Genomic DNA, 22360 nt, shown 5'->3' with positions numbered 1-22360 from the left:
CCGGGAGGGCTCCAGGGCTATGCTGGACTCCTCTCGGGAGTGCATACCCCTGGATCTGCACCAGATGACAGGAGGTTGCCACTGCTGGCTCAGACCAGCGCTGGGCGCAGCCTGCATCCAGCACTGGGGAAGACTGATGCTGCTGCTTGCCCCAGGCAGCAGTGACAGCCTCCTGTCATCTGGCCCAGTGGCGGAAAGCAGGGAAGAGCCAGGGCTGCGCTCTGGAATGGCTACACAGCCCCGTGGAGCTCAGCTCGGTGGTGAGAGGCAGAGCACAGCTTTGGTTCTGCCTGCCTCCCACCACCGGGCTGCGCTCCATGGGGCTGTGGAGCCCCATGGAGCTCAGCCCGCCAACGGGAGGTGGAGCACAGCCCTGGCTCTGCCCGCCACCCCACTGCCAGGCTGCACTCCAATCAACTCTGCCAGCCCCACAGAGCACAGCCTGGCAGTGGAAGGCGGAGTACAGCCTTGGCTCTGTCCTCCTCCCCGCTGCGCTCCGTGGGGCTCTGGAGCCCCATGGAACTCAGCCCGGCAGCAGAAGGCGGAGCGCAGCCCTGGCTCCGCCTGCCTCCTGCCACCAGGCTGCGCTCCGTGGGGCTGGTGGAGCCAATAGGAGAGCCAGGGCTGCGCTCTGATTGGCTCTACCAGCCCTACAGAGCACAGCCTGGTGGTGGGAAGTGGGCAGAGCCAGGGTTGAGCTCTACCTCCCGCCACCAGGCTGAGCTCCATGGGCCCCTGCAACCCACAGAGCGCAGCCTGGTGGCAGGAGGTGGGCAGATCCAGGGCTGAGCTCTGCCTCCCACTGCTGGGCTGACGTCCATGGGGCTGAGGAGCCACTTGGAGCGCAGCCCTGGCTCTCCCCTGCCTCCCGCCACTGGCCCGCTTCAAAATTCAAAACGTTTTGCATACCCTCATTTAGTTTCAAAGCTATTTTTTTGTTTCGATTTTGCTGTTTCAAGTTCAAAACACGTTGAAACAGCTTCAAAATGAAACACTCAGCAAAATTTTGCACAGCCCTAGTAACAACTAAAAGAATCAGCTATAGAAAGAGATGTTATGGCATCACATTCACTGCCACAGTATTAAAACACATCATCAGCAACAGAACACAAATTTATGCTTGGTTTGATTTCTAAGAACTGTTGAGCATCCAGAAATTCCCATTAAGAAAAGTGGCAGCTGCAGATGCTCAGCACCTCTAAAAGTCAGATCAATTCTTTCAAAACTAAGACATACAATAAGTTAAGTCAATCTGAACTTTTCACATAATAAAATAAAAATATCACAAGTGTAATCTAAAGGAAGACTGAAGTAGGCAAACTGGAATTTGTTCAGGACAATTGGTATGCTTAATCTTGTAAAAGCTGTCATGAAATTTCAGACCACATGCAAGTCTGGCTTCTTTTTTGCTCTCTCTCAAGAAAAAAAAAAGGCCTTTAATCCATGGCAGCACCTAAAAGCTCTGTTAACCTGTATCTCATCAAATACAATTAGACTAGAATTCAATTACTTTCCAATTTATAAAAAAGGTTCTACCTTGAGATAATCATGACAATATAACAATATTATAATAATCGTTATCCTTGTTTCTACTGCTGCCCATAAGGCAACAATCCCAGAGGTAGCAATATTGAGTATGTAAGACACTGTGAATAACATCATACTTTGCTTTCCCCATCAACTTCAGTTTTAACTTTTTAACATGTTGCCTATTAGTAAGGAACTACCGAAATTGTAATTTCTCAGTTTTTGTGGAAACCATGATTTCAGAATGGCTCTGCAAAAAAGCGCAAAATTACTGAGTGGAGGGGGGGTGGAAAAAGCTGCAAAAACAGAAAAGGTTGGGAAGCCCTTGTGTCCTGAAGCACGGAGATAGGGAGAGTGGGAGCAAATCGGAGACTGAGCCCCTGATACAGCCTCAGTCCAGGAGCCAGTCCGGGGCCAGTCAAGGAAGTGGGAGGATTTTGGCACTGGCTTTTAAAACTCCTACAGGCATGCTCCTGCCTGAGGAAAAGCAGGGATGAACGCTAAAAATCGTCCAAGACAGCCAAATAAGTTTCAGTGCTAGACAGTGTAAGACAATATACTGCAAGGACTTTGCACACAGATGGAGGTAGACTCTTCTGTAGCTCCTGCAAATGTAACTCTGGATGTGTCCAGGAAAACCTGCATAGATTGGCACTTGGGAGTCCAAGGCACACATGAAGAAGGCGGCTGTTGCAGAGGCTGAAGGTCAGAGCAAGAAGCAAGTGACCATGTCCTCTCTCTTTAAAAGGACCACAACTTGGCGAGGTAAGAGGAGGCGTTTTCCCTTGAAGAGGCTAAAGTGGCGGTGAACAGCTTGCTGGAGAAAGCTGAAGTTAAGAAACTACCTGAGCCACAATGTGCCAAATGCCTTCCATGTGCCAACAAACTTCACCAGCACTATCTCCCTGCAGTGATTGCTTTGCATATACAGTCCATGAAGGCCACCTTGACAGAGTATCATTCCTTCTCCATTGTAGGTGATGAAGCCACCAACCCTCAAGATAATGACATGCCATTTTATTTGTACTGCAGAGCTGGACAGATTGGGACCTGCCCGTGTTTCAAGCTGAACCAGTCCACCTCACCTGTCAATTTTTCTACCGTGTCCCAAGTCATCGTGAAGGTATTTGTCAGCTATGACAGACTTTAACAAGATCTCAGCATTCCTGTCTGACAATGCCATTTACATTCTCTCAGGCTGAATTCTCCTTAGCCTGAAGAAGGGTGTCTATGCATAAAAACTTGCAAAGAAAGGAATTTTTTTCTATTATTTAGTTGGTCTAACAAAATATATCACTTCTGACCCAAGAGCTTTGTGCATCTCTCTCTCTCAGACTAGCACAGCTACAAAATAGTCTTGCACATGTACATGGGAACTTTCTCCCATGTGACCCAAGGAATGCTGCGTAACACTGTTCATGTCACCTGCAACATGCACATTTTGTCTCTAGTAAGTGACATCTGGCACACAGTTCCCCAAGGTGAACAGCCTTTTCAAGAAAATCTTCAAGTACCGTCCAGGTCATAAGGTCTGGTATAGGGAGGTCATCACTAGCCAAAGTGGGGATTCACATGGCACTTGCCACTGCCACCAGTCTGTGCCCACACGGTGGAATTTGTGGTTCAACACAGTCCATTATCAAACCAAGCATATGCAGCACTACCAGCAGTTTATGAGTGAGGAGCTGGAAAAAACACCGAGCACACCGTACTTGCTCAAGCTTTGCGATCTCTTAGGGTGAGGTGGCATTGAAGATCAAATGATGTTTGTGGCTGACAATGCCATCTGGATCACAGAGCTCCTGACATGGCAGACTGTGATCCACCATGCATACAAGCTGATGGATTTGATAAGCTGGGTCGAAGACAGGGCATCGCAAGAACTGTCAAGCTGCCCTTGTGAAAACCAGTGCAGAAGGAACCTGTTCCAGGCAACAGCTGTGAATCTGAACTGGTACTACAGGGACAACCAGTCACTTCCACTGTGGCTAAGAAAACCAACTACACCTTCCTTAGTGCTGTTTGCATTTTGGACCCCAACCTGGTGCCTTCGCTAAGTTTTGACCCTCAGCTACTGAGAGCAATCCCGGGATGGCAGAGAGAACATGACAATGAACGTGCTGGTAACGTGTACTTTGTCAAAGAGTGCTGGATGCCTGTGCCTGTTCTAGGACTGTGTCTGTGACCAGTTTTCACATTTTTACACCCAGGCAACATGCTGCCTTACCATTCCAATTAACTTGGTGGACGCCGAGCATGCCATCTCAGTGTACGGACAAGTGTTCACTCCAGAAACACAGAGAGTGCCTCCAGCAACTGTGGCTGGGTGCAGCATGCTCACATTTAATAAATAGTATGAACTACCTGTTTCAAGGTTAGCATTCAGTTTCACTAAACTCTTCTTTATAATGTCCTTTATTAAGGGGTATATAGTTGGTATTAGTTACAATTCATTTGTGCATAGCTTTGTTTTCATAAGAGATTTCAGTTTAGAGTTTAATTCAGTGTGTATAGTTGGTATTAATTAACAAAGTGTATATAGATAGTATTACTTACAATTCATGGTGTGCCAAGCTTTATTTTAATAAGATATTTAATTTTAGACCTTAAATAAGTTCTTAGATTTCTTAATAATGCATCAATTAATGGCTCCCATGACCTTAATCTCCTGTTTAAGTCTGTGAAAGCCATTAATTGACATGTTGTTAAGCAAGTGGCGGTTGGAGTGATCTGGCAATCTGCAGGGAGGGGCGCAACTTCCAGGGCCCTTCGGCCACAGGCGTTGGGGAGGTGGGGGGAGGGGACGTCCATCACACACTGCCTGTGAAAATGGCTGCCAGGCCTTACGTCTGCCTGCAAAATCAGCTGGCAGCCACTTCAAGTTTGGCAGACCCCTACCTATGAGCCATGGATTGAGGACCACTGCTGTAGTGAAAGCTAGTTATTCATCACTAGTTTCTTTATTTTTGCTGTACTAAACATTCAATGTTTCTTCACTAGCAGATATGAACTTCTCCAAAAAGACACAAAAGGGTTTTAAGTTTCTTTCCTCCAACTCCATACCTGAATTTTTTTTCCCCATGCCCTCCCTTTAATCAATACACTCTAATACAGCAGTTGGCACGTATTCAGAGCCACAAGCCAGAACAACTTGGCTCGGGTCTTAGACAGGCTGGTGTTTCTACCCACCTGCTACTATGACTTGTCTCTGTCACCACTTCTTCCTGACTGAGACATGGGTGCAGCTCTCAGGTGTCTAGACCTGACACAGCTCCACACTGCCAGGCTCTTGTGTGGGTGAAGCCCCATCAACACCATGGGCCAGATCCAGTAGCTCTGCAGACAACATGTTGCCAACCATTGCAAGTCTAACGCAGCATATTTAAAAGAAACCACTTAATTAAATATTTAATGGGGCTATGCGAAGACCCTTTAGTCTCTCCAAATTGAATCAGAACCCTCTGATTCAATTTGGAGAAATTCAGACATAGACGCAGCTTTATTTTTTCTATATACCTCAAGGTACCAGATGGCTTGTGAATGCTGCAATGGTGGGGCAGATGGAGCATCTCACAGGAGCAAAGGGGGGGGGGGGGGCAGCAGACCCAGAAGTGGACCAGAAGCGCTTCAGGTCCACTTACGGGTCCATCGGGGAGCACGCTGAGGTGCACTCCCCCCCCCTCCTGCTCGGTGACTGGTGCCTCCTGGGGTCCCACCATGGTTGATTGCTGAGCTGGAAGGGCGCAGGGAGGACTCCAGCACACTCAGCAGTGGACCTGGAAGTGGACCGGAAGTATTCTGGTCCATTTCCGGGTTCGCTGCCGAGCACGAACCCCCCCGGCCGCACTCCAGTGGGACTCTCCATCTGCCCCAGTATGGCACCGTTCATGAGTTGAGCCTGGTACCTCGAGGTATGTAGAAAAAAACATTTAAAGCTGTGTCTATGGTGGAAACCCTGATTCTCTGAATCAGCAATCGAATCTTCAGATTTGGATTTGGCCTAATCGAATCAGGGACAGTGATCTGAATCAAGAAATCAAATCACTGTCCACAATTCGGGCCAAATCTGAATCCGAATCGATTCACATCCTGTTTTGCACACCCCTAATATTTACAGCCTTTAGAACTCATTTGAAAATCTTGTTTTGTCTTTGTTTATACTAATAAGTGTTTCAGTGTTCAAGAACTTTGGGGTATGTTTGTTTGTTTCACACAGCAACCAAACAAGTTATGTATAATACATGCATATTAAACCTGAGCTTGTACAATGTTTTTTCCTTTGCAATACAAGAATTACCCATTTTCACTCGCTGATATTTTTTTAATTGTTCAAATACCAAAGTACTGGTATTGCTAATTTACTGCCAATTCCACTGATCTCAATTGGGAAACCACAGCTGTAGAAAAAAGGTAGGTTACTTTCACCCACATTAATGACTGAGCCAAAATGCAGATGTGGTTTACTCAGCCACCATTCATCAGAAGATAACAGATCAGAACTGCCTTCACACCAACACTGATTCTAGATATTGTTTCTTGCCTGTTCTCACAGCTGGACTTTTAAACAAAAGTAGTAATCAAAAAGAACAAAGAGGAGAATGAGATGCTAATTTAAAAACTGAAACCAATGTTCCAACAGTCCCACCAGGCATAAGAAGCACAATCGTTCTACTAAATAGCATAACATCATGTTCTAGAAAGAGAGTGGATTAATTTAACCCAAAGTGACTTAAATCACTGATTTTAATTATGGTTTAATTCTGCAAGCAGGAAACCTTGATTTATTTAAATCTTGTTTTGCATTTATACTTTAGTTATTTTCCTAAAGAAGAGATGATTTTCTTTCTTTAAAAACCATTAATACTTATTTGGTAACCAACTATATTTAAGCTTTATACTGAATTCAACAGATTTCTTTTGCCAACTAGACATTATGCCAATACACATCTAAGAGATATAGAACTTTACATACATTTTTTCAGTCTTATTTTTTTCATACTTTTTAGTATTAATAAACAGCTAATGATGCATCTCTTATTTCCGTGGCTTCTTAAACTGACATAAATTGCAATCTGCATTTGGTTGGAAATTGGAATTCAATTAAAATTATATATAAACAGCATTCTAAAAGTTATTTTATAATAAAATAAAGCTATCATATTCTTTTTACCTTTTCAAAACAAGTTTTCTATTTTAAATTAACTCATTTATTAAACAAAGGAAGTATCAACAGTAGCTAGTGAAAATAACTGGTTGTCTCCGGTTACTATGGGCATGTCCACACATGAAAGCACACGAGCTTGCAGCAGCTCAGATAGAAGCAGTGCAAATTTGAGCCAGGGCTTTTTGCCTCAGCACATGTGCTTGGACATGCACTTTCTTGTGGAGCAAACTGTGCCACTAGGGGCAAAATAACCCTGCCTGGCTCCTCCCGGATCTTCAGCCAGGGGGAGCTAGAGCCCAGGGCCAGCACCTGTGCTGTCCCCAGCAGTATAAAAAGCTGCCCTGTCCTGGCCTCAGCAGTATAAAAAGCCGCCCTGTCCTGGCCTCAGCAGTATAAAAAGCCGCCCTGGCAAGTAGCTCAGGGATACCAGCTCTCAGGAGCTTCTGGAGCCCAGCCAATTGGTACCTGGGGACACTACCCCTTGTGCCAGCTGGACTGCTGAAGCAGCCCTGAGAGTTCCCTACACCCTCTACCCAATGCAGCAGGCTGGCAGTGGGGGCTGTTGCCTGGCTGTGACCTGCTGTGCACCTGCCAGACTCAGATGGGGAGTGCAGAGCCAGTAGAGGCATCTGCCCCTCTGGACCAGCTACCAGTGGACTGCGGTTGCAGGGTTGGCCTTTGTGCAGCACTACTGCCATTTGTGCCCCCTGCCCGGCCATCTGGGCAGCTATCACCTGGAAGAAGTTCTGGGAGTGGTGCCTGGCTTTGAGCTATCAAAGCATGTCCTCCTGGCCCCATTTGGCCAGGAGGTCAGCCACAGCCACATGGGTCTAAGGTGCTGCTAGCTCTGAGCAGGCCGGTCCTGCCACTGGCCTCCCTAGCAGGAATTCTGGTGTTCCCTATTGGAAAACTGAAAAATCCCCGATTAAAAAAAAAAAATCCCCAAATCACTCTAAAATACTCCCAAATCCATGTTCCTCCACAAGTAAAACAAAATACCACTACAAAGAGACAGAGAGAGACAGAGAAAGCAATCAGTTGGACAATGTTTTATTGATATATCTACAGTGTTAAAGCAAGTCTCTTATCATAATAATAAAGTGAACTCTAAATACAGGTTTCATGAATTAATGAATACATATTTTGCTGCCCTCCCACAGGTCAGTGGCCCTCACACAAGGGGTTTGGCTCTCTCACAAGGGCTACGGCCCCCCAACAAGGGGTTCATCCCCCACACAAGGGGTACAGCCCCCCAATGGGGGCCAAATGGCCCCTGCAGGGACTATCACCCCCCCTGCAAGGCCCACATGCCCCACCCTAGCCCCCCCAACTGCTGCTCCACCTGGCCCCACCCCCCACCAGCTGCTGCAGCCCCCCCAATGGCTTCCCCACCCAGCCCCAAACTTGCACCACCAGGCCCCCAAGGCTACCCCCACAATCCCAGGCACCATCACTTAAAAACCCCAGAAAAAGAACAGAAAAAAAATAATGTTAAAAAAAAAAAAGCCTCTGCTTACCTTAGAAGCAGGGGGGGGGGGCTCCAGGGCCTCCTGGCAGAGCCCCCCAGGGAAGCACAGGACAACGCAGGGGCAGGAGTGCCCAAGCTGGGGCCGCTGGGGTTGTCACCCTGCCCGGCACTATGCGGGCAGGGCCACAGGCAGCTCCAACTGCAGGTAAGTGCCAGGGGGGTTTGTTTTTTTTGTTTTTAAAGGGGTCGGGCAGGGATGGCAGGGGTTTGGGGGGGATGGGGCCAGACAGGGCAGGGGTCGGGGGGCTTGGGGGTGGCTGGGGTCTCCCCCCACAGTCCCTTCCCCCCTCCTCCAGCCCTGCCGACTCCTTACTCACTGGCACTGGAGCCCTGGTGCTGAAACATGTGGCATGGCCGGCCACATGTTTCAGCAACAGGGCGAGGGGCCAACAATAGAGACACTCTGGCAGCAAGAGAGTCTCTATGGAGAACCGACTCTCCAGTTGCCTCAGGTCATGGTCGAGGACCGTGCCCTGCCCTGCTTTTTTATACTTTGCTTTTTTTTAGACCCCTGGGTATCCAGGGGTCTAATTTTCTTCCCGTACTGCAAGTTTGCAGAGCAGGGAACATTTTTTTGTTCCCGCACATGCCTCTTGCCCTGCCTTAAGGGGTTTGAGGCGGGGCAAGAGGCACAAGCACGCTCGTGTGGACGTGTCCTATGACCCGCAAGATTAATTAGAGTAATAAAAAACCTACCCGCTGACATCCTGCTTTCATTCACAGATTGGAAGATGAAAAAAGCAGGAAAGCCTGTTTTAACTCCCAGTCAGTTTTCTTCATTCTGAATGAACTAAACTACATGAAACAGAAAGGAAAAAAATATTCTCTCTGACCCTATGACAGTGATGAGTACCCTTGAAACTTTTATATGTTTTTTTATACTTTGGGAACAGCTTTGTATGTTTTGAAAAAGTATTTTATCTAACCAAGGGCATAGAGTAGGTTGTTTAGGCTGGGGGAGATCGCTTGTTGCCTAGTTGCTTAATTGCTGGCCTTGCTAGAAGGAAAGGCCATATCAGCGAGGTCCCTGGTGGAGTTGGAAAGGGGGGTTACTGGCTGAGCTTGCTGAATAACAGGTGCCACATCAGCAAATTACACTGTCATGAAGACAAGTTCAAGCTGGCTAAGGAGTGGTCTGTAGCTAGGGTGAAGTGCGCATGGACCAAAAGAGGCAACTTATAGTAACTGCATAGTGTGTAAGGCTAGAAGAGGCTATATAAGGCTAATGCCCACTTGGGTGGGTGTGCTTGCTTTGCGAATGATTGCCAAGCACCGCTTTCTGCGCAGAAATAAAGATTAAGTTGGATCCTTCACCCCTGTGTGTTTATCGGCACAAGCGCACTGGGCACGAACTCACTGTCCTTTGGGGACAACAACAGCAGTAGCTTCTTCCAGATTGGTTGAAATGGTGGGTTTGGTACTTAGCCTATAAACTTCCACCACTCTGATGGCCTGAATTGCTTTAAAACTTTTAACAGCAAATGGCTCTCTATAATTTATTTTATTTAAATTAAACTGATTTTAATAAATTCAATACAGATGGGAAACTTTAAACTGACAACCTCTGTTAAAATGTAAAGCTAAATAATCTATTTTTAAAAAGAAACATGTTTATATTAAATACAGGATATGTTTTTGAATATTAAAAAAAATCGTTGATTTATAGGCACTCTCTCTGCAAGGTGAAAAAGTATAAAGTGTTGAAAACCTGTTATTTAAGTTCTATTCAGCAAAAACTTGGAACCTTCTGTACTGAGCTGCTAAAGCAGTGATAACCTTTTCTTTTCTTGTAATATCGTGTTATCCTTTTTAGCCTGTTGCTTAGCTACACTGAATACAAACACTTAATCAGAGTATGACAATAAGGGGGTGCCTGCAAATTCTTAGGGAAAAAAGCCTTACTGAGACAAACAGGAAATGATTATTACAGCAAAATTAAAAATGAATAGGTATAGAACAGTAGACTTTTTCCATCACTTTGAGACACTGAACAGATGAAATTGTCCAAAATAGTCAAAGTGAACAACCCTTGTTTATATTTAATTGGAGAACAGAATTAGAGCAATCAAGATCATTAATGAAGATATTTCATTTTACACACATTAATTGTTCTGCAAATTCAACCTTTATAACAGATACTACAGCAACTGTACTTCAACCTAGCTTTCATGTTGCATTAGCAACAGTGCATATTCCATTTAATTTTTTTCATAAAAATATATTCCTTCCACTTTAATTTATCAAACATATACAAGCATTCATTTATAAGCATTTCTCTACTCAATTTATTTAACAGAATGTCATAATTCACATGTGACTTCTGGAATATCAATGGAAAGCTTTCAAAATTTGTCATTTATTTTAATAAGTTTTTGTTCAAAGCACAAAGTTATATCAGACTTTGCTCAATCTATAAAATATAGTCTTTTGTGTCAAGCAATTCCCTGGTCACATAATGACTAATTTTATGTACTTGGGTCCTAATCCTGCTAGTACCTTAGCAAGTGTTTATACCTGCATCTATCAAATCAGGAAGACCACTCACATGTGTAAAGTTAGATATACAAAAGCTGCAAGAGTAAATAAAGGAAGAAATATTGTAATAGCCTAAATAAATGTGTTTCTGAATGAATACAATCAAGTTAAAAAATTAAGTACAGCCTAAAGAGCAGTGGGGGCAGCCAATGTTTTTGACAGACCTGCCACAGATTAACCCCTACGCCTTCCCTGAATGCCATAGATCTCTCTCCCCACCTGATTTGCTGCTCTGATTTTGTTCTTGGTCCTGTGCTTCCTATCCTATCTGCTGCTCTGCTTCTTTCCCTGTGGTCCCCATCCTGACTGATGCTTTGCTTTTTACTCTCTGTCCTGTGCTCCCTTGCCTCTCTCTGATCTTGTGTACCACACACAGCAGCTTCCCAAACCACAAGTGCCACAGACTGGCTTGATGGATTAATGGTGTCTGCTGAAGAACAGAGTAACAAACCTTAATGAGGCATGAATAGCTAAGCAACTCTGTTCTAGCATGCATAATTTGGCTTAAGAGATTTCTCCAAAGCAGTGGTGCTCAACCTTTTTCCCTGGAGGCTCAGATGGCAATGCTTGGTCCGACCACAGGCTGGATGGTGGTTTCAATCTAGTACCTGGGATCAGCAGAGGGGACACCATCTTGCCATGCAGAGCGGGGTAGGGGACAGCCCAGCCTGAGCCTGGCCCTGTAGAGGGGGGAGGGGGCTTCATCCAGGCCTTTGGGGAGGGAGGGGGAGAAGCGTGACCTGGCAGGGAGGTGAAGGGCATGGCTCAGCCCTGCAGAGGGAGGGAGGGAAGGGCAGCATGGCTACACCCCAACTTGGCCCCACAAAGAAAAGGGGGCATGGCCTGACCCCAGCCCAGTTCTGCAGGGAAAAGGGGGCATGTTCCAGCCCCAACCCTGCCCTGCTGGTTGGAAGGGAGCATGGCCTGGCTGCAACTGGGTGTGCAGGACTTGGTGTTTGGGAATATGGCTGCATTAACAGTCACTGCTCCCCCACTGCCAAATTTCCCAAGCTGTGGGGGTCCCCATGGGCCAGATGTGATGGCTCTATGGGCCTTGTTTGGCTTGTGGGCTGGAGGTTGAGCACCCCTGATCTAAGGGTATGGACACAAGTACATTTGGAGCCGTTTCCAAAGAGGGGCAGGAGACAGGACTCTTGCTCCAAACTATACTGTAGCTGAGTGATTCTTAACCAATCCCCCATCCCCACTGTCCACCCCTCTCTACAAGAAAGTAAACATAATGCAATATAATGTGCAAAAATATATTTAAAAATTCGTTTCTGAAACAGGGTGCCACTCAATTCACAAAAGTTATGGAGGGGTGCCTTGATTCCAGAAAGGTTGTGAATCACTGCAGCAGTAGTTGTGGCCTTAGTTTCATGGAGATACAAGTGTAGCAAAACAGCTCCAATTTTAACACTTTCACCTCAGGTTGGAGTAGTTTTGGTTCATTTGTATCACTCCCAAGTTGTTCTTATCTAATAGTTACAAGTAGACATAACAGCTTCTGGGCACTCCCCATCAACAGCTCCCCTTTTAAAGTGGCTCCAAATGTATGCATGTACTCAATGCAGATTTCTATTCTCTTACCTTATCCTAATAAACAAGCCAATAGGACTTGGCAAATGGCTTGTCATCTGTCCATGTCACCCCATAGCATAGGTGACATGTAAGTGCTGACAGTAGGGAAGGGGGTGGCACAACTCCATGCCACAACCACAGTGGGGGTCACAACTCTGCCACTGTCTGCACTGCTGCTGGACATTGGGTCCAACAGGGCTGCAGCCCCATGCCCTGTCACTGGAGCAGGAATTACTCTGCCACCACCTCCACTGCTGTTGGGTCCTGGCTCCAGCCAAGCTGCAGCCTGTGCCCCACTATTGGCACAGAAATCTGAGGGGGCATGTACCCCTAATGCCCCCCTGACATCTCCAATGCCCCACAGACATCTGAAGTGGCTTCTCCTCTACAACTGTATGCTGTAATAACTATAACAAAAAAATATTTATATTCTTGATAGAAAGCTGGACCTTTGGTACTCCAGAGGCATGAAAGCTATTCTTTACATATACAAATAGCTATGTTAAAAAAAAAAAAATCTTAAATTTCATGTTGAAGCATCTCTTTAATGTTAATGTAACTGTGCCTGCAGTCTTTCAAATGTGATACAGATTCTCGAATTGGCAATTGAGATTGAACTGTTTAGCTTTTCAGAGGAAGTTAGAGTTTTATAGTAGAATAGAAAACAAATGGGTCTTTTGACACCAGAAAGATAAAGAGTGGTTTGGGATTCTGGAATAAATATTAGTTGCATTTCCATTAAAAATGGTTAGCAGTGAAGTAGTTATTGACAGTTAAACTCTCACCACTATTGTCCAAAATTAACACAATAGAGATTTGAAGCGGGTATTTTAGTTCTTTCAGAGTTTCACAGACTGACAGCACTGCATTAGCTTACACTGAGTTTATGTGTATTATATTATCACAAGAATGAAAGGAATGGTCATAAGTAACTGGTTGTAGTTCCCTGGTTCAGGGCCCCTGGTTCTAATACAAGTTACAGTTGCCTGGCTGTAGTCCTAAATGACCTTATTTTAGTAGAGGTAAGGGTGCAGATCTGACCTGCTTAACAAAATACCACCCCATCTCTGACTCATTTGGCCCTGTGCCTAACAAACTGCCTTGCAGCTCTATCAGCAGAGAGTTCTCCTTTAGAGAGAATTCTCCATTAGTCTTTTCTAATTTCTTAAAGACTGTTTTGCTCTCCTTGAATGGTGCAAAGTGACTTAGGCAGCATGGAGAATCCTATCCAAAGTAAATAAATGAAGACAAACTGCAGATCCAAGGGGTCACACCAGACTTCTGTATTTCAAGTGTTCCATTACTTTTGCAACATTAATCTGTTCAATAAAGAAATAACTTTCAGTTTCAAAGCTTCTAATACACATAGCACTGTATTTTCAGAATGGATACAGGCACTCAAAAGTAGCACAGGATCCAACACTGCAAGATATAAGGGGTGTTTATAGATGTGCTCCAGGAGGAGGGGGGGCACTTTAATTAGAATGGCTCTAATTAAAGCACCTGGAGTTTAATGTGTATCAGCCATTTTTCAGCGTGGGGACGCTGATACACATGATGCCGGAGACTGCTGGTGTGCAGTAATTACCACCATTCAGAATGGTTCTCCTTTGCTCATTACTCAATGTACTGCACCCCCTTCATTTCCCTGTACTGGCTTTCCCTTCATCACCACAAATACAAAATCACTATTTCTCATTTTCAAAACTCTTCAGAATTTAACTTCATATAATTTTGTGTTGAGATTGACCCTTGGCACTCTGTGAAAACAGAAGCCTTTATCACCCATTTCCCTACCCCACAAATACCTGTTTTCCCATCCTGACACATTATATTACATTTATACAAAAAGAATCATTGAAAAGTCATGTTACTTCAGTTTAAGTACCTCTTTAAAACCCACTTCTGCCATGATACTGACCAAAATCTGCTATCTGACAATGGCAAAGCTGGTGTCAAGCTGTGATTGTGACTACCATTTGGCCTACTATATTACAGCTGTTCATAACACTTGTATACTTATAAACAGTGGATAAATACACAGGACTCCAACCCCGTAACTGCCTCATCTATCTGTAAGAGCTTGTCTTTCAGGATGCAAGCTCTTCAGGAATAGACTCATTTACAATGTGCTTGGACAGTGCCCACCATAAAGAGAAACTTGAAGCAATAAAGACACCCTTGCATTACCATAATATAAATAGTAACCAGTGACTGAACAATACCGATTTCTATTCTCTTACCATTTTTGATGTTGGACATAACAGGCTGTGTAGGTGAACTACTGCTTTCAGTGACTTCTTTCTTTTGGTTAATAGTTGTTATGAAATTGCTGAACGTGGAAAATTGAGTTTTGGCTCCTCTCTCCAACCCCTACACACAGGAAAAGTATATACAATAAAGCACTAATATCTATCATTACAAAAGTAATTTTACTCATTATTTATTATATGGAACACTTAAATACTGCATTTCTTGAAAAAGAAATAGTAACATATTAATACTTAAATATTTTCAACACATATACTTCCAAATGAATAATGAAACCCAACATAAAACTACTTTCCATTTTTTCTATGTTTTAAAAGCTATTCAGTAATTTATAGCCAAGTTTTGCAGATAATGTGCGAGTAGCAAACAAGATGGCTAGAATGACATCAACTTCTTGTTATAAACTCCTGCAACTTAATTCATAATTATCTTTGTATTACACTGTACTATAACTGAGTTGAATGCAGCAAAGTATTTCACACTCCTACATCAAAACAACATTATGTATTAAGGTTGTTTTTAGAGCCGAGCCTAAAAATAAAATCTGGTATTTAAAAAAAAAAAAAAATATCCCCATGTGGCCAAGAACTTTTATGTGGGATGCTTGCTGGTAAAGTAAAACTACTAGCCAATTAGAAGGCCAATGACTCAAAAGTTTTCAGTGTTGACTGTCAGTCAACTTATAAATAAAAGGTTAATGACTGAACATTTTCCAATACATCAAAAAAGCTGCTTCAAGATCTGCCTGTGCTGACAGGAAAGAGGCTGAATGAACCATTGTCCCTTGCTGTAGATATAATAAGTTTTAGAAATCAGCACTGAATCCAAATGAGGCACTATGATGGAACATGTAAGGGATGGTTTACGGCTTTCAAATCTCAAAGAAGCAGATGTTAAATATTTTAGCCCCCTTGAGAATAATACTTTACGCTTTTGCAGGGTTTTAAAAAGGAAATATTACCCCTATTTTAAAGCATAATATTAAGCAACTTGCCCAAGGTTACATAACAGATCCATAACAGAGCAGAAATCGAAACCTGCATCTCTAAAATCCAAAGCCTTAACTCACGTCTGGCACAGACAAATTCAGTTCTACTGTGTTTAGTGATTTACATCCATTCTCTCGTCAGTGATGATTCTGATCCTCATATTAGTCCAATGGTTAATCTGATCAACACATCCAACCATGCCACTAAAATGGCATTTTTTTTTTCAGATTTCTACATAAAACTAAACATTTTATATCTATCAAAAGTCTAAATCCCTTATACTATAAAATACAAATAATAATAAATAAAATTACTAGTGCAGTATCCTACCCATATCTTCTCCCCTCTAGAGAAACAATCCTGTAGCTTGAGTCCTGAGAAGAGCTGTAAGTCCACAGATGCATTCTGCAGTAACCTCAAGAGCCTCAGCAAGGCCCAGAGATTTGCACATTTCAACCTGGCAGGAGTTGGAATACTGCTGGAAATTTTATATAACTGAAAACTTTACTGTGCTTATAAAAAAAGGTCATTTTTCTTGGCCCATAACTCAGTCAAAACTGTACAAGTTTAGAATAGCAAGACACTGAACTTCAAGACTACCATATTTCCATTTCCAACTTCAAACCCTTAACATACTAAAGATATTAATAAGGCAGATAAAAGTGTCAACACGCAAAGTGTCAGGCAACCACACAAACTGGAATGGCATTTTTAAAGACTAAAACAAAGAAAAACTAAAATATCTTCTCTGCATCTTCTATACAAGTATCTGTAAATACAAGATAGTAGGTCTTCCCCACAGCCTGAGGGAAAAATATGCAGGAATCGGCCAGTGAAAGTAAAGGACACTTTGAAATTAAACTAAGTCTCAAGAAAGGCTATGTTACCATTGAAATAATTTCTGGAGCATACAAACTGCAAAGCCAGAAATCGGTTTAGAGATTGGTTAACCCATTATGAAATAACAGAGAATAGAATCACGCAGATCTACGTTGTAGACATTTGCAGGGGCAACTTCTCTCATGCAGGCAACAATGGCAGGCTTTTCTAGGATTGAACAGAACCGTACAACACCAATGTAAAAATTGAGCAAATAGGATCTTTTTGACAAGAGCATTACAAAGGCAACTGGGGTCAAAAACAAGTTCTATGCACTAGAATAATAGAAAATCAGTGTTGGAAGAGACCTCAGGAGGTCATCTAGTCTAACCCCCTGCTCAGAGCAGCACCATCCCTAACTAGATCATCCCAGTCAAAGCTTTGTCTAGCTGGGTCTTAAAAACCTCCAAGAATGGAGTTTCCACCACCTCTCTGGGTAACCTGTTTCAGTGTTTTACTACCCTCCTAGTGAGAAAATTCTTCTTAATATCTAACCTAACCTTTCCTTGCTGGAATTTGAGACTGTTGCTCCTTGTTCTGGCCATCTGCCACCACTGAGAACAGGTCAGCTCCATCCTCTTTGGAACCCCCCTTCAGGTAGTTGAAGGCTGCTATTAAATCCACTCAGTCTCCTCTTCTTTATACAAGTAATCTTCAACTTACAATGTTTCGAGTTACAACTTTTTGCACTTGCAACATTTATAAATTGACATCCTGTTTCAACTTTCTAATGTCAGTTTCAACTTTACAACTCTTGATCCAATGCCATGCCACACCAGCGAACAAGTTTGCTGCATTGCCCATCTCTCTGGAGGACATCTGTCCAAACTTCCTTGGACACTTTCTTTAACAAAGCAGACAAAACTCCAGAAAAGCTTGCAGCCCAGACTTCTGAGAAGACCCCAGCCAAGAACCCTTCAAAAAATCAACAAAGAGCCCTTCAAAAAGTCTAGCAAAGTAACTTCAAAGAAGTCATTCCAAATCAATATGATTGCTATTTACAATATACATACATTATTGTAGGTATATTACTCATCTTTAAGTGACTGAGTACAAAATTCTGGGTAATTTTTGGTGAAAATAGGGTATCGGGCCTTGGTTCAGGAACCAATCCCCCATTTATAATATTGTTTCTTATGGGAAAATAAGTTCCAGGTTACAACGTTTCAACTTAAGACATGGTTTTCAGGCACCAATTATGTTGTAAGTATGAGGACTGCCTGTACTATAAATGCCCAGCTCCCTCAGCCTTTCCTCATAAGTCATATACCCTGTACCCCAGCCCCCTCACCATTTTTGTTGCCCACTGCTGGACTCTCTCCAATTTGTCCACAATTTCTGTATTAGGGGGCCCAAAACTGAACACAGAACTCCAGATGTGGCTTCACCAGTGCTGAACAGAGAGGAATTATCACTTCCCTGGACCAGCTGTCAACACTCCTACCAATGCAGCCCAGCATGCCGCTAACCTCCTTGGCAAAAAGGGCGTGCTGTTGGCTCATATTCAACTTATTGTCCACTGTAACCCCCAAGTCCTTTTCCGTAGAACTGCTGCTCAACCAGTCAGCCCCCAGCCTGTACTGGTATGTGGGACTGTTCCGTCTTAAGTGCAGGACTTTGCACTTCTCCTTGTTGAACCTCATGAGATTTCTTTTGGCCCAATCCTCCAATTTGTCTAAGTCGCTCTGAATCCTAGCCCTACCATCCACCCTATCTATTACTCCCCCCAGCTTGATGTCATCTGCAAAATTGCTGAAGATGCACTCTATGCCATCTTCCAGGTCGCTGATGAAGACACTGGAAAAAAAATGGCCTCAGGTCCTACTCCTAGGACACACTACTTAATACTGGCTGCCACCTAGACATCGAGCCATTGATTACTCTGAGCTCAATGCTCCAACCAGTTTTCTATCCACCTTATATTCCAGCCTGTACTTGCTTAGCTTGCCTGCAAGAATGTTGTGGGAGACCATATCAAAAGCCTTGCTAAAATCAAGGTATATCACATCCACCGGCGGTCTCCCCGCATCCACAGAGCCAGTCATCTCATCATAGAAGGCAATCACTTTGATCAGGCATGACTTGCCCTTGGTGAATCCATGCTGACTGTTCCTAATCAACTTCTCTTTCACCACTTTTGGCTGCTCACCTCCTCCCCAAACCATGCTGCCTGGCGCAGTAGTCTTGGAACTGACCTTGCCCGTGAAGCCCGAGGCGAAGAAGCACTTCAGCCTTTTCTGCATCCTCTGTCACAAGATTATTAATAAAGAGTTTCAAAAGGGTTAAACCCCATATGAAGCAGGCAAGACATTGAACAGCTCACCTCTCTGAATTTATCCCAAGCAAAAGTAGTCACTGAAGTTAATCTCAGGCAAGAGGAGATAGTCAAAGTAGTAAAGGGAGACTTGGGAGGCTACGTTTCACACACTGCAAGGAAAGAAGATGCTAAACTAAAGGTTCTCTGAAAACATATATGTGGTCTAAAAAAAGAGGGGTGGTGCACATGGCTGCAGCATGCACTCCCTGAAACTGGAGCCTGGCCAGCTAGAGCCATGCTCTGGCTGCCGGTTAGGCTCTAAGCACCCAGATCACTGCCGCTGCAGCCCTGGGAGGACCCCAGCCTCCCCTACCCCGCCCAGGGCAATTTGCCACACACCAGAGTGCGCATGCAGGGACATTCCCTAGGGACAAATAGCAGCGGCACAATTATGTGCCACTGCTATATGTCCCTGGAGGAACGCACATAAGCGCTCCTGTCTTGATGTGCCCCTTGATTCCTATCCTGAAGGCATCAGTCCCTAATCACCTGACCTGCATCAAAGGCCTGAACTGAGCATATGGCAAGATCAACACATTCACTGACTACTTTAAGCTCCCAAGATACTGCTTAAAAAAGAGAAAGGTCAAGCAAGAACTTTCTTCCCTACTTCCACTTGACTTTTCGCTTTGAAGGATCACAATGCAAAGAGGTACAGCCAGAATTAAAGATAAATCTTTTATTCAAACATAATGCCAGTCTTTGAGCTGTGACAGCACCTCCCCCCATACACCCACAGGGGAAAAACTGCAGTGCAGTTGGCAGCATCCTTGTTGAGTATTACCTGTTCTTCATTCACCACCAAAACTGGGACTAAGGAAAATGACATACCTTCACTCCAGTAATCAGTTCAAGGAACAACCACAAGACAATCTAGCCATGCCCATTACACAAGTACTGAATGGATTTCTAACACAAGGAACAAGCATGTGAAAAAATCTAAGCAAGATTTTCTGGCATTACAAAGCAAGAAGGTTCATTGTCAAAGCAGATGATGTAAGGCACGCTACTATATGACTGTTGCTAAATTGGAGAGAGAATGTACAAGGATAGGGAAACACAGCTAATGGTATTTGAGTTGTTTGTGCATTTCCATATTTGAACAAAAGTACTTTAAATGGATACATTAGATGCTGCATACCAACACCATGATTCTGATTTTTGAAAGAAACTAAAATGTTCTAATATGATTTTTTTTCCCTTAAATTACCAAACTACTATCTTAACTTCAGCTTAATGAGGTTGGGTCGGAAATTTCTCTCTCTCCTTTAAAATATGTGATCTGTGTTTAGTGCTTTATACCCAAAGTTTCAATCACAACTCTGGTGCTATTAGCAATTTAAGCAATGAATCTGGCAGCATACTTTCTAAATTTCTGGAACTAGACATCTGGGTTTGATGAAGGGTGAGGTCTGGTACAACAATTTCCCAAGATCCACCACCTTCATCAAAGCTGTGTATAAAGCTTTTGCTCCATGACTCAGAATGATTCTCAATGGGTGTTATATGCCCATCACTGAAAACATGCCCAAGTGCTGATTTGAATCCTAAACACAAAAAAACCCCAAACTAATCCCAACTGTCTGTCAACTTCTGAATTGCTAACTGCACCGTTCTTTGAAGAGAACCCAAAGAGTGCAATAAGGATGTTCTAGGCAAAGAGACTAGCAGAATAATGCAGAGAAGTTCACAGTCCACCCACACTACCTGGCTTAACATTGCCATTACTCCTTTACTGTCACAAGCATTATTCACACTCAACACATTAAAATGGTGTAAAAAGATGAGTTCTACTAATCTGGATGCCATTTAAACTGACTGGACTAAAAGGCTTCATAATTCTGAAGTTAAAGGATTAGAGATACCATTCTTTGCTGTTTTGTTCTAAGAAACGTATCTAAATTTGTTTGTGCTACTTAAAAAAAAGAGAGAGAGAGAGACAAATTGTATACGAGGAAATCAAAGCTACAAGGTTGAGATATAACCTTTGCATTATAACAAGTTCAGAAATAACCGGAAGGTGGAATCATTTAATGCATCCCCACACACCTGTCAAACTAGAGGGCTCTCTGTGAACCCAACAGCACTAATTCTACCACAAAAGTAGGGCATGTTTGGTGATTAAATGTTTGGTGATCTCTGTTTAAACAAACCAAAGAAGAGATCCATCCTGGGACGTTACTGGCTGAAAAATCATTAGTGCCACTTTCTTTCCAAGATGGCAAATTAAACCAGAAACATACTGCACTGTCATTCATGCTCTACTCCTTACAGTGCATTTCATTCATGTGCACGCGCCAGCAAAGGAAATGTGGCTACACGGTGCTAAAGAGCGGCACCAGGATGGCTACAGCAGGGGCAGGTAGTCGCACCGATCCCTGGCACACCTAAAGGTGCTGATATTACACCTGCTAGCCAGAAGAAGCGACTACTGTGCCCGGAGCCCAACACAACTAACTGTCCCTGCTTCCAAGAATAAATCCATTAAAAAACCCAGGTGAAATAACACGCCCCTGGATGCAACCAGCGGGGTGGCCGGCTGCTTGTTGTCCTAGTTTCCGAGCCCTTCCTTCTCCTGCCCGTTTCTCAGCCGCAAGGAGGCTCGGACAGCACCTGGCACCACGCGGACCGAGAGGCGACGAGTCGCAGCAGCCCCGCACCTACCCCGGCAGCGCTGCCGGCCGCGGGCCGGATGGGAGGCAGCTTCTCCCGCTCCTTCTCCGCCGGGCCGTCGTCGTCCTCGTCCGCCCCCTGCCCCGCGGGCGCGGGGACGCAGCTGTCGCCGCTCATCGGGACGCCGGGCTGCAGCGGCCCCGGGTCGGCGGGCGCGGGGAGCTCGGCCCCGCCGCTGCCGCCTGCCTGCGGGCTCTGCACTGACATCGCTGCTGTCTACAGCGCGGCCCGGCCCGCCGCGCGCATCGCCCCCGCCCGGAACCGCGCCCGCCCCCGCGCTGCCAGCGGCTCCAGGCGGCGGCGGGGGTGGCCGCTCCCCGCGCCGGAGCCCCCGCGCCGCCTACAGCCCGCGGGCAGGAAGCGGGGCTGTCGCTGCTGTTGCCGTTGCCGCCACCACCGCCGCCGCCGCCGCCATGTTGTTTATGTGCAGCGCTTGGAGACGCGCTTGGAGACGCCGCGGAGGCACCAGAGGACACGGCTACGGAAACGGCGTAACGCACGGAGCTGGCGTTCGGGAATAGGGGCTGCCCCCGGCTCCTTGCGCAGACTCCGCCCGCCAGCGTCCTGCGTCACGGCCGCGGCCCCCACTCCTCCGCCCCCGCCGTGGAGTCTCCCCCGCGCCCAGCCGGCCGCCCCTCCCCCGCCACAGCACCCCTCAGGCGCGGGGTGGTAATGACCTCCTCAGGGATGTGTGGGTAGCCTGCTGGCCTGAGACAAAAAGACATGCAAAACTCTAGAAGTCTTGGTTCAGAGACGATGATCACACAGTAGTCAAGAATGGATGCTGAAGGGGAGAGTGAATTGGGTATAATTAGCGCCCCTCCCCCAGTTTCTCTCTCATTTGCTGCCTCCATCATTAAGGTCTAAGAAGTTCTAATTGAGAGGCTAACTCCAAA

The 22360-nt window shown here is 44.9% G+C and overlaps 1 protein-coding gene across 2 annotated transcripts in view; it reads right to left on the bottom strand.

Moving 5' to 3' along the window:
• The window catches only part of HECTD2 (HECT domain E3 ubiquitin protein ligase 2), an 83627-nt gene extending 61657 nt beyond the window's left edge, over positions 1–21970 (bottom strand). The window contains exons 1-2 of one of the 2 annotated variants that reach the window (XM_014607794.3): positions 21456–21970; positions 14579–14708 (exon numbers count right to left, since the gene is read on the bottom strand). In XM_014607794.3, the coding sequence (XP_014463280.2) occupies positions 14579–14708; positions 21456–21671 (346 nt within the window). In that variant the 5' untranslated portion in view covers positions 21672–21970. Of the gene's footprint in view, positions 1–8915; positions 9008–14578; positions 14709–21455 lie in introns of those variants that run through there. The other variant, XM_019484259.2, reaches the window with a different exon arrangement.
• Between the last annotated feature and the right edge of the window lie 390 nt (positions 21971–22360).

The sequence above is a fragment of the Alligator mississippiensis genome, chromosome 6 (assembly GCF_030867095.1).
Source record: "Alligator mississippiensis isolate rAllMis1 chromosome 6, rAllMis1, whole genome shotgun sequence".
NCBI lineage: Eukaryota > Metazoa > Chordata > Crocodylia > Alligatoridae > Alligator > Alligator mississippiensis.
This window is presented reverse-complemented; position numbering and strand designations above follow the sequence as displayed.